This window comes from Bos indicus x Bos taurus, chromosome 9 (assembly GCF_003369695.1).
Source record: "Bos indicus x Bos taurus breed Angus x Brahman F1 hybrid chromosome 9, Bos_hybrid_MaternalHap_v2.0, whole genome shotgun sequence".
Classification (NCBI taxonomy): domain Eukaryota; kingdom Metazoa; phylum Chordata; class Mammalia; order Artiodactyla; family Bovidae; genus Bos; species Bos indicus x Bos taurus.
The window spans coordinates 89,691,030-89,703,736 of NC_040084.1; the positions used below are offsets into that span (position 1 = coordinate 89,691,030).

Genomic DNA, 12,707 nt, shown 5'->3' on the forward strand with positions numbered 1-12,707 from the left:
CAGGTAAGATTAGGGGCTCTTTCTGATGCTTCCATAAGATCCCCAATAATAGAGTCATTCTATTATTGTCCTCATCATATTGTTTGTAATGATCCATCAATGGGTCTGAACTTCTTTAGAATGCAAGTTTTTTGAAAGCAGGAGTACTATTTTAATTATCTTTACCTGCAGTAGCAAATAAATCAGTGGGTTAGGACCACTTAGTCCATGAGGTTTGCCATCTCGCCCTGAATCACAGCCTGCTGGCCCGAGTACTGGTACTTTTCTTACCTCCTTGAATTCCTTCTTCTAGGTCCCTGACTCTAGGCCTGTATCCTCAGCAGTGTGGGTGATTTGGGTTAAAACCAAAGGGCCTACGATGGTGCCACCGATTTGAATTTGAGAAGTGTCACATGCTGTTGACTCCTGCAGCTGTGTCCCACATCTAATTCAGTCCTTTAGGGAGAAACAGGCAGGTGGGCCTGTTAACACCATAAATTAGACCACTAGCCATTCCTATCAGAGGCCACCCTATAGCTGGACAAAGTTCTCAAGTCCCAGTCCTGCTCAGTCTGAACGACCTACCAAATGATTTCGACTAGCATACTCTACTGAGGTCCCAGAACACTCTAGATCAGACCTTACTAGGATGCCCCTTAATATATATCAGCTATTTATAGGTTATAAAATAATGGTTCCATATTCAGAACGAAAAGTCCTTTGTTTTACGATGAAGCAGACTTTACCTGAAGGTCCCGCAGGGCCGTCTCGTGAGTGTGCGCATCACCTTCAAGAACTGAGTACCGATCAAGCTTATCTTGCTCTTTCTCAAGCCAAGCTTCAAATGCCTTCAAGTCTCTCTGATACTCTTGGTGCAGGCGAACTAGTTTTTCCGACTTGGTTACTGCTTCCTGTTGTTAGCATTTAAGATGATTAAGATGGGAAAACATTACTACAGTCTGCAGTTTACACGGACTGTTAAGAATTCACTTTTGGAATATTAGAAAAGCATGATTGTTAAATCATTAAAACATGAATCATTTCCTAGAAGAATAAAATGTCAAGATTTATGTAAAGAAAAAAACATTATGTGAGTAAAAAAGTGAAAGTCAAAGTCACACAGTCATTTCTGACTCTTTGCCATCCCATGACTGTAGCCTGTCTGGCTCCACTGTCCATGGACTTCTCCAGGCAAGACTACTGGTGTGGGTTGCCATTTCCTTCACCAGGAGATCTTCCCGACCAGGAGTCAAACCCAGGTCCCCTGCAATGCAGGCAGATTCTTTACCAACTGAGCCACCAGAAGGGGTCTTAAAGATCATCTCGTTGAATTAACTTCTTGACCTTTGAATTCTTATGAAATGTAAAATGGATATTCAAAAAAATGAATTAAATTTATTCGTCATAAAAATACATTTTTGCTAATGAAGAAAACTGAGGTTTTCATATTGTTCCTTGAGTGAGAATTTGGATTCACTGTAGATTCAATTTTCCATGTACTCTCATAAAGTAGGCTGTGCTCTGAAAAGTTCTTTTTATTTTCTTTGTGAGATTTAAGCAAAGAATGATAAATATTATTGGCAATTTTTTCCTGCTTTAGAAAGTTTTCATCACCAGACACATGAAAATATTTATGATTCTTCCTTATGAAGCTCTCCTCAATTTTTTTTCAATAGGTACATTTGGAGGACTTTTTAGTTGAGAAATATTTTCCTCCAATAACTTTCATATACTAACAATAGTTGAAGGTTTTTGTTTGCTTTGCCAGTAGGGTACTCCAAGTATTAAAATTCATTTTGCTTTTTTTGTCCTATTTGCTTTCACAAGCCTGTCATTCCCCCAAACTAATAAGTCTTTAATAAGCACAACTCCAAACACCCCTCTTTCAGTGGGTCTGCGTGGAACACGGTGAGCCGTACCTTGGTCCGCTCTCTGATGGCTCCATATCGTTCCTGCAGGTCCTGGAATTCTAACTGGGTGACATAGTGCTCCGTCATGCCAGCCCCTTTCACTTCAATGGTCTCCAGTAAGCTGCCGTGACTCAGCACTTCCTCGTTTAATAACTAGAGAACATTTAAAAAAAAAAATAAAGGAATTACTGCATATATCATCACATAGATGTTAACTTGTAAAATTAGTATATTTTAACTGCATAGCTGACAAGTGATCTCAGGTTATCTATCTGTCAGTCTACACTCTATCCACCATCTATCTCTATATAGATATATGAATGGTGTGTGTAATTGATATCTGGCCCAGAACTCTATCTGAGTGGACTTGGAAATCTCAAATTTAATTTGTCCAAAAATTGGCTCCTGAACACTACTCCATTCCCATCCATCCCCAGCCACCACCAAACCTCCTTCTGCTCGGTCTTCTTGTCAAACAGTAAATGCTACCGTTCTCACCCAGCTGGTCACTTGAGAACACTGGAGTCACCCTTTGTCCCTCCATCCATGGTGAGATCCTGGTCACTTGAGAACACTGGAGTCACCCTTTGTCCCTCCATCCGTGGTGAGATCCTGCTGGTTCTATCTCTTCACTGTCTCCTGACATGTGTCCTCCCGTCTCCTGCAAGCCCCCTGGCCCCTGCTGCTATCGTCTTTCCCTTGGACGTCTGTAATACCCGCTAGGCAGATTCCCTGCCCCCGGTTCCTGCACTGTACCTTTGTCCACCTCCCACACAGCAGCTTGAGTGATAAAAGGCTTTAAGATTCTAAAGGGGATCATTTTGCTCTCCAGTTCAAAACACTGATTATCTTCCCCAGGCTGTGGGGATCCAGTGTGAAATCCACAGGCTTGGATCCTTGTAACAGCATGGGATCTGGTCCCTGCCACTTCTACCACGTCACCTGGACACCCACTCATTGAGTCTCTGCTCCAGGAACAGCCAGCCTTTCTTGCAGTTCCCTTTTATCCAAACCAGGTTCTCTCCTCCCCAGGGACTACGGAATGCGGATTATCCCATCTGAAATCCTCCTTTCCCACCTCCTCCCCAACCTGATTTCTCTGCACTGAATTCCTGAGGGCATCATCTCCATCTCCTCTTCCAAGAGGCCTTTCCTGTCCCTCCCCACCCCCGACTCCTTGATGTCCTTATCAACCCAATCCCGATGACTCTCTCTCATCACTCGCAGTGTTTTCTTCATATCACTCATCACCAGTTATAATCATTTACTTATTCAGTCATTCTCGAATGAGTCCATGTGCAACCTCCAGAGTGAAACCTTGATCTGTTTTATTTACCTAGAATCAAGCACAACGCCTGCGTGTAACAAGTTCTCCATAAGTATTTGTTGACTAGATGAATAATGTAATAAATTAAGTAATCATCATCATAATACTATGAAGTCAATAATTATAAATATATGAATTTTCAGATCAAACAGCAGACCCAGAAATGTTAAATGGCTTGGCATAGGTCATGCAAGGCCATTTAGTTATTCAGCTAACCTTTACTCAGCATTTGTTCTGTGTCAGAGAGCCACGTGCATAGGATAAGAAGAAAATTGAGCAACTTTATCCACTGAGAGAGCAGTGTAAGTATAGAGTCTATAAAATTCATCAAGAGATGAGAAAGACAGAGAACAGAAGAACTAATTAAGCCTCCAGTGGTGGTGGTTCAGAGCAAAGATCGGGGCTTCTGAACTAATTCAGAAGGTTAAGTACAGGGTTTCTAGGTACAAGGGTTGAGCTAAGGTTTTCTGTGAAAAACGGAAGATGTGACAGAAAAAAAGTTTTACTTCCTAAGGATGAAGATATCAAAAGCTATTTGTAGTTGTTGTCTAGCTGCCAAGTCATGTCTGACTCTTTTGCGTCCCCATGGAGAGTAGGTCACCAGGCTCATCTGTCCATGGGATTTTCCAAGCAAGAATACAGGAGTGGGTTGACACTTCTTCTCAAGGGGATCTTCCCAACCCAGGGATTGAATATACATCTCCTGCCTTGGCAGGTGGATTCTTCACCACTGAGTCACTAGGGAAGCCTGATTAAAACATATTACAAGGTGCCAAACTTTAAATAGTTCATAAAACATAGGTCTATGAAGTTTTCCTGGAAAGGGACATTTTCACTCACTAATGAAATAGCCACAAACAACAGTTTAAGAAGCCATTAGAAATTACAGTAAACTCCCCCAACAGAGTTCGCCTGTGTGGACGGCCCTAGCCTATAGATGGGCATGTTTTGTATGCGTGTAGTTGCTCAGTCGTGTCTGACTCTTTGCGACCCCATGGACGGTAGCCTCCCAGGCACCTCTGTCCATGGGGATTCTCCAGGCAAGAATACTGGAGTGGGTTGCCATTTCCCTCTCCAGAATGTTTCTGTATAGCCGTGGCAATTCCGAAGCACAGGCAGAGGACGAATAGAATGTGGAACCCAGCCCCACCTTGGCCTTCCCGAGAGCTGCTGTTTTCTCCCGCAGTTCCGCGTGCTGCCTCTCGGACGCGTTCAGGCTGGCCTCCACGCCGTCCATCCAACTGCAAAACTGTCGAACATCATCCTGGTAACTTGTCCACTTAGAAAGAGCTCCTTCAAGTTGACTGAAAGGTAATTGAAAGGTCAGTAATCTACAGTGAGAAGCCGTCTGCATGCAGTCTGTCTGATCTCTATCATGTGTCTGCTCTGTCCACTTCTCCGGCAGGAAGCCCATAGATCAGGTCAGGGCAGGCTTGAGGGGGACTGAATGGTCACGGCTTATCAAATCCAAGCCTGGGTCTCTGGAAAGCACAACTTTGAAAAGCAAAGGATGGTGAAGCCCAGGCTGACAGGTGGAGAAGTGGGACAGGGCATACAACTTGGAGTCAGTAACCAAGTCACGTGAGACACAGGAAGAGGTCTGAAGGCAAAAGGAGAGATGCCCCAAGCAAGGCTTTTCTTGAGCCAAGACTCAAGAAAATAAGAGTATCAATATTTTATTCCATCAGAGGAGAGAAACAAAAAAGGAATAAAAGACAGGAAACTGACTCATGGTTTCTCCAAGGGTAATTTTCAGAGACACTCTGTCTACACTGGCTCCCGCAGTGCCTTTTGGGGGAGTAAATTTCAGCTCCCTTTACGGACTGCCCTCTTTTCCTCATGGCTCTTTCCCGCCACCCACTGGTGTGTTCTGGGGCTACTTCCCAAGGAAACAGTTTAGTTTTAACTAATACATCTTCACATGATTAAACATTTATTTATCCTGTGGTTTTCTAAGCAGTGAACACCAACATGAAGAAACATATAGTTACGTAAAAACACAGACACAGTACTGTCAGTCAACGTAAATGCAAGATTGCACCTGCCACTTTCTTTTCTTCCAAGAAGAAAAAAGAAAAGAAGGGAAGGAGGGAATGAAGGAAGGAAGGAGGCAAAAAATAAGGGAGCAGGGCAATAGAGAGAGTGAAAGAGACACAAAGAGAGGATAGGGGGAACCCTGTACAGTGTGTTACTGAGCTATTCTATAGATATTTTAGCAATGACTTGCAGTAGCCCTTCGGCTTCACTAACCTTTTACAACGAATTGCTGCAGACAAAAGTGACGCCCACATATCCTTCACACTCGCCAGCTGCTGCTGAATGGCAGGGATGCCTTCCGGGGAGGTGTTCTGAAGGACAGATTCTCCTCTGGTCACTATCATCTTCATCTGGATCTCTTTTTCCTGTTTCACTGATAACAGAGCCTGTAAAAGCCCATACAGAAGTCCTTTGTCATCTGTATGTTTAACATCGCTAGCTTTAAATATTTCAGAGTCCCTGTGGATAGCAGATGACCTGCCGTCGTGTTGAGCCCTGGATCTCTTGGGCTGATCAGGAGGCCAGGAGAGTCACTGGCTGGTGGTATCAGGAACCAGTAACCAGTTACCAGTCACCCACTGGTCTCCAAGTGGCCTTGGCCTTTCAGATCTTTATTATTCTCTGAATGAATAATCCCTGATTTCCACTGAAGTTTAAGTTCACTGTTTTTTAATAAGCAAAAAATAGACAACAATAGGATTCCTAAATTCTCAAAGGTCACAGGATGAAGAGCTCTATGCATGTTAAGGTCTCTCATACAACAAACTGAAAGAAATAGATAAATTCATAGTCTATATTAAATTTATACATTTCAAGTTCTTCACAAGCACTCTTCTTTTTCTATATAAGAAAGATGCTTGAATTCAAAGTTATAAAACTGGTGTTTATCACCTAAAAGGTAAAACTTCATCTCTCTCCCTCATCTGGAGCTTGCCCATCTCTGCAGATTCAGTTTCAGCCACTCCTGGCCATCAGCTTCTGCCGCAGCAGAAAGGAAGTGCTAGCAGCGACTCACACACCACACCATTGGCTTTCTTCAGCTTTTGCTCATTGGGTTCCATCCTCAAGTCTCAGGTTTTCTGAGAAATCTGCTCCAACTCTCAACACCATCTGTCCTTGCCCAGCTCTGGTCCTCTATGTGCCCACAGATCCATCAGCATGCCCCATCTGCTATTACTGTCTCCTGTGCCTCAGCCTCTAGCCTCAGACTATAAAATCCTGAGGACATACTTTATTCATTTTTCAACCCTTGGTATCAAGACAGAGCACCAGTCTCCTAGAAGACACTCAGCATATAAATGGCAGGTGAATGAATGAAGAATGATTGCCTTACTACAAACGTAAACTCATATTGAACGAATTTCTTATGACGGGAGAAGAATGGACTAACTGATACAAGCAGGCAAGTTAATTGAACAAGATGGGAAATGTTTCTGATAAACATTTCTGATAAAATGTTTCATTGAAGTATCTTCTTAGAATAGATATGTCTGAAATCATTTGAAACTAGCCTATTCACTGGCTATATCAAGCATGTAACCACCTTTGGGTTGTTATTTCTTTTTTTGTAAAGTATTGATGGGCAAGTCTATCTGGGCTCAAATGATTCAGGAATGCTTAGGCAAGGCCTCCCTGTGTCAACAGGATCATAACAGCAGAGTATTCTTGGACTTCTTTTTTTCTTTTTAATATTTTATTATATATTCATTTATTTGGCTGCATAGAGTCTTAGTTGCGGCATGTGGACTGTTTCGTTACAGCACACATATTCTCTAGTTGTGGTGTGCGGGCCTTTAGACGCTCCACGGCATGTGGAATCTTAGTTCCCTGACTAGGAATCCAACCAGTGACCTCTGCATCGCAAAGCAGATTCCTAACCACTGGACCAGCAGAGAAGTCCCCATTCTTGGGCTTCTTATCACACCAGGCAGATGGAGAGTTGAGAAATTTTGAGAAAAACAAATTCTGTAAATCAGAGACATTTCCTGTAAAAGACACACCTCAAGCTTGAGCATCCTGCTGTCCAGCACACTCTTGTCCGAGGTCGGGTGGCAGTAAGAGTCCAACATGTGGACCGTGTCCGTCATCCAGTCCTGCAGGTCTTTAATTCCCAGGGAGAACTGATTGTGTTCCGCAACAATCCTATCCAGTCTTGACACTTTCTCCTAGAAGTGACAGAGACCGTCATCCAGCTGTCCCTTCCATAGAGGCTTCACAGCCTACAGCTATGCAGACTGTAAAGCTAACCCCTGGTCCAAATAACTGTGATCAGCCATAGGTTTGTACTCTGCATAGATACGATAAAGGTTGTATTAATCTGTGAGATGGGAAATAGCTTTCTAAAGAGTAAAAATATGAGAATAATCGGGGCAAGAAGCAGAAAGATTACAATGACAATTTACTGCCCCTCAACTTACTTGCTACTCTTCTTTATGACAACTGGGGATACTTTTCAGAAATTTCATTAATTTATTCCTCACACCTTGTCTGGGAAACCCACTGAAGTAGTTTCTGCTTTCAGATCATCATATTTGGGTCAATACCACATACCCACATGACCTACATGATAGCCAATTCAAAAAAAACCAATTATCTGAGATTTTGTAATATCCCTAAATTGGGACCATAAATATGGTTTTATTTATTAATTAAAGCTAACATCCAACACAATGAAGATTTTATGAATATTAATTTTTAGCACATAAAGCATTTGAATATCTGTTGATTTTTTGGTACCTAAATAAATACAAAGCAATATAAAGATGGTCTTAATTTACTCTAGATTTTCTGAATTTATGCCAGATTTTCTAAAAACAAAAAAAGTAACAAAGATAGGTGTAAACATAGTCTCTTCACTCCCAGGCTAATACTATATGACTGTCTCAATGATGTTTTATTGGGGATGCAAACAGCAGGCCAGGAGTAAGCCCACACTCAAACAGGTGAAGCCAAGTTCCAGCAGGTTCCCTACATTCTCAGATCTGAAATGCAAAAGAGAAATATAGGGAACAAATGTCACAAGGCCATAAAATTCAAGGTGGTCTGGCCCTTCACAATTCAGGATGTGTCTGCTGAATGCTCTAAGTGAGGTCACTGTTGGATCCCATTTACTTTTTTTCTAAGTTGTTAGAAAAGAGCTTTCCTCTGTGATGGGAATCACTGCCAATTTTGAGCTCTGCTCCAGAATCTGAACTGAAGCTCTCAATCAACGCATCTTTGATGACTATGTAATAAATATAAATAATTGAGACAAATGAAAACAAAAAGTACTATCCTTAAAACTCACTCTTGTTGAGTCCACTAAAATTTAAAAACAGCTTCGAATTTCTGTTTTTTGGAAAGTAATTTAATCTGTGTCTCTTTAGACCTAGTACGCTGAAGTCTGCCTTCTATTTATGCTTTGAGTCTTCAAAATAAGAGCTCTGGGAACCATTTCAGGATTAAAGGGAATACTTGGTGTAACCACAGAGATAGAAAGTCTCTTGGATGTTTGAAACCTCCCTTGCTGTTTTCAGACAAGCACGTTGAGATGACGCAGCACACATGTTTGGCCAGGGTTGCAAGAGCCCTGCCCCCGGGGCCCCGGGACTCCCGGGCCCCAGCTCTGCCACCAGGACGCACACTCACACACAGCACATGGCAGGCGTTACCTTTGTTACATTGCTTAGCGCTAGATACTGAGAAGACAGCTGTGACACCCGGTGCATAAAGCTCCTGCTGGCCGCCTGGCCCTCCCACAGCTGCTGAGCTTTCTCTTTCAGCCTGCGGAGCTGAGGCTCGTAGCAGTTTATTTCCTCAAGGACAGACTGAAAAGCACAAGCAAGTCACTATTAAGAGGCTGGGGAAGAGCACACAGCAGACAAAGCTTTGGCCCCAAGACCGCGTAAACAAGCACTGGAGAGTAATAGACGTGGCCCAAAGGCGTTATTATTTCCAAGCTACACACAACGTAGGGCTCCAGGACCGGACAAATTACACCTCAAAGGAAAGCGGGAGCTCTGAACTCAGGAAAGGGTGCACCCAATCTCAAGACAGCATCATCTAACTTCAGGGTGCCCCCCTGCCTCTGATCTGAAGGAGGATCAGACCGGCCAAGGGTTCATTACCTGCAGCTTCTGCTGTTCTCGTCTCTTGGCTGGCAGATCATACAGGCGATTGGTGCTTTCATGAACCATCTTCTCGGTCTTACTCAGCCAGTCCTGTACAGGCTCAGCACTTACTTCAAAGTCCTTCATTTGGATCTTTAGATTCTGTGAGGTTTTAGATAGTGTTAGGGACCGAAAAAAAAAAAAAATGTTAATAGTAAGTGTAGAGTCTTTTAATTTCCTCATTCATAAAATAGAAATGTGGTGATGTAGACTAAACACATTAATACATGCTAAGCTGGCACTTACAACAGCACCTGATAAATGTTCACCTTCACTGTTTTGGCAGCTCTAGCCTCTCTCTTGAACATCACACTTATGTTCGCTGTTATTTTCCTGGCCATTACCCACTGGTTATCTTGCAGGCCCATCGAATTTAATATCTATTAAACTGAATGAATTTTTCTCTCTTCCCCAACCACTTTTTCTACCATATTCAAGACTCCCCTAATGGCATCATCATTCAAGCTATCTTCCAAATGAGAAACTAAAGACTTAAACTTAACTTCTTCTTCCTCGAGCCCCTTGTTAAATCAGTTATCAAATCCTGCCATGTTTTCTCTTAGAGAGAAATCCTTCATCCATTATCAATTCTTTAATTCAGGCCCTTGTCTCTTTCATCTGGACCATTTTGAAAAGCTTTCTCTGGTCTTCCAGCTACTTACTATTTACCATTCTGGTCTACACTATGGCCAGAGAGTTAAGATATTTGTCTCTGAAAGACCAGTAGATTCTTCATTCAGCTTTTTTCAATCTTAGAATTAAGCCCTAGTGTCCTAAAACATTCATTGTGTGTAATGAACTAAAAGGGACTTCCCTCATAGCTCAGTTGGTAAATCATCTGCCTGTAATGCAGGAGACCCGGGTCCGATTCCTGGGTCGGAAAGATCCCCTGGAGAAGGAAATGGCAACCCACTCTAATATTCTTGCCTGGAGAATCCCATGGACAGAGGAGCCTGACAGGCTACAGTCCACAGGATCACAAGAGTTGGACACAACTTAGCGACTAAACCGCCACCGATGAACTAATGTCTCTTCTATGCATCTAGAATGGTATGGGTCATGTTGCATCCTTGGGAAAATCGAGAAAATAAGTGCTGTTCTGAGGTTCAGAAAAGGAATCCTATCCAAGAGTCAAGGTCAAATGGTTTAGTACGCAAGACATCCTACTATCAGGTCCTAATCTTCATCGTTGGTCTTACGTTTGTTGCTCTTCCCACATTTCACTTGAATGCCAAACATCTCAAAGCCTCCTACTAACAGTTGACACTTAACAACACCCTGGCCCTGCACATTCACTCCCTTCTAACTGAAATGCACGGTGGCCTCGGCAAATTCAAAGAATGTTTAGTTTCCAGATTCAGTTAGAATGTCACCTTTCTGGATACCTTCCTTGATTTCTCCACACAGAGTCAGTTTCATCCTTCTTTGAGTGATTCCCACATCCTGAGTATACCTATATTGCAACCATCTCTTTTCATATTGTTTCTCCCTAAGGAGAAGAAAAGGTTAACACTTTCATATTCCTAACATAGTGCTCGGCACATAATAAGTGTTACTATGTGTGTTATTGTGTGTATTCTTAATATAAGTGAAGGAAGAAAGGCAGGAAGACAGTAAGGAAGGAAAGGAGATAGGCAGAAAGGAAGGAAGAAGAGAAGGAAAGAAAGAAGGAAGAAAAATAAGAAAAGCAGGAAGGCAAGCAATCCCTGACCTACTGGACATTTCTTGAATTAGGTAACCTCATTATCTATACTATATGCACTGCTTTTGACAGGAGATGCTCAGGCCACACTGCACTAATGATCCCTGCAGGGTTGACAGTGAATTTCTAGGCACTGCAAAATGGTTCTCTAATTTGTGTCAGATGCTCAACCGTGTCCAACTCTTTGCAACTCCATGGACTGTAGCCTACCAGGCATTTCTGTCCATGGGATTTTACAGGCAAGAATATTGGAGTGGGTTACCATTTCCTTCTCCAAGGGATCTTCCCAACCCACGGATTGAACCTGTATCTCCTGTCGCTTCTTCACTGCAGGCAGACTCTTTACCACTTGAGCCATCTGGGCCTCTGCAAAATGGTTATTACTCTCTATTACATGGAGGATGCCTGCCACGAAATGATAGCCACTATTACAGTCGAGAACTACAATGGTCTCTGGTTAGTTAAGAATTGAGGAAACATGCATTTTCTCTTTCCAGATATTAATTCTCTATTATTAGTTTTCCGTCCTTCATTGATTATGGCCATAATTAAATTAAGGCTCTCTTCTGCTAGGAAACATTTTAAAAGGAAGAAAAAAAATACTTGCCATGATGCTTAACTTTCCTCTAAGAGAAGAGTTGGTACACAAAACAGATTATTTCAAGAAAAAAAATAATTGCATTGTGGGGTAATTATGATTATAATAAATTCAAGTTATGTTATCCCTAGGTAAAATCAAATTGTTTTGTCTCTCTGCATACTGAACTCGTAAAATCTACTATTCAGTACTTGGTATCTGCATTAGTTATAACACACTGTCTCATCCATAGCATTTTGCAGCCTTGCATGGATATTTCTGTTCAGTTCTCCTAGAACAACTTTCACAAATGAGGGACTTCAAGTAAAAATTAAATGATATTGCCTAAAACTAAAACCAGTTGTTCCTTATGGGCTGGTGCATAGGCAAGCCTGTGATAACTGCCTCTATCATGCAAGAAGCTATTACATTCCTCAGTGAGGCTCACACTTCAACTAGCTGATTCTTAAAGTTATCCAGTTATCCAATCATATTCAGAGAGGGATGACCAAAATCTCTGACAAGGATATCTAGATGTACTGGATATAATACACTGGATTTTAACAACAACAACAAATAACACAGAACGTGTCCACATGGTTGGCTATCATATACCTCCAGAGCTGATTCCTTTTGGTGGAGATTCGAATGAAAATTTTTCCAATCTTCTTTTGCAGTTGCAATTTTGGCCTGAATGCCGCTAGCTTTCTCTTTGGTCAACAGAGTACACAAAAGTTCTCCTTTAGAAAGCATCGTGTTTAGCTTGTGCTGTCCATTTTCACTTTCTGAGAAAAATTCCTTAAAGAAGAGATTAGGTACAATAAAAAGCTCTATACATTAAAATACATGAATTTCCTACTTATTTCTCAACAAAATCAAAGAAAAGAAATAAACAATTTTGTTGCATATATTAATTGACTAAGATTCTTTTACCCTATTTGTACAATAATACTCTTAGGCATTAGTGTATTATGTATGCACTGTATCTAATACCAATCTTATGTAACTGTTATAGGTATTGTGAAAA

At 41.8% G+C, this 12,707-nt stretch overlaps 1 protein-coding gene across 13 annotated transcripts in view; it reads right to left on the reverse strand.

Annotated features, from left to right (window-relative positions):
- The window catches only part of SYNE1 (spectrin repeat containing nuclear envelope protein 1), a 496,771-nt gene that overhangs the window by 237,000 nt on the left and 247,064 nt on the right, over nt 1–12,707 (reverse strand). For all 13 annotated transcript variants that reach the window (XM_027551881.1, XM_027551880.1, XM_027551874.1 and 10 more), the window contains 8 exons: nt 12,296–12,478; nt 9,360–9,503; nt 8,904–9,059; nt 7,254–7,418; nt 5,467–5,639; nt 4,367–4,520; nt 1,899–2,042; nt 726–890 (listed from right to left, as the gene is read on the reverse strand). In XM_027551881.1, coding sequence (XP_027407682.1) covers nt 726–890; nt 1,899–2,042; nt 4,367–4,520; nt 5,467–5,639; nt 7,254–7,418; nt 8,904–9,059; nt 9,360–9,503; nt 12,296–12,478 — 1,284 coding nt within the window. The remainder of the gene's footprint in view (nt 1–725; nt 891–1,898; nt 2,043–4,366; nt 4,521–5,466; nt 5,640–7,253; nt 7,419–8,903; nt 9,060–9,359; nt 9,504–12,295; nt 12,479–12,707) is intronic.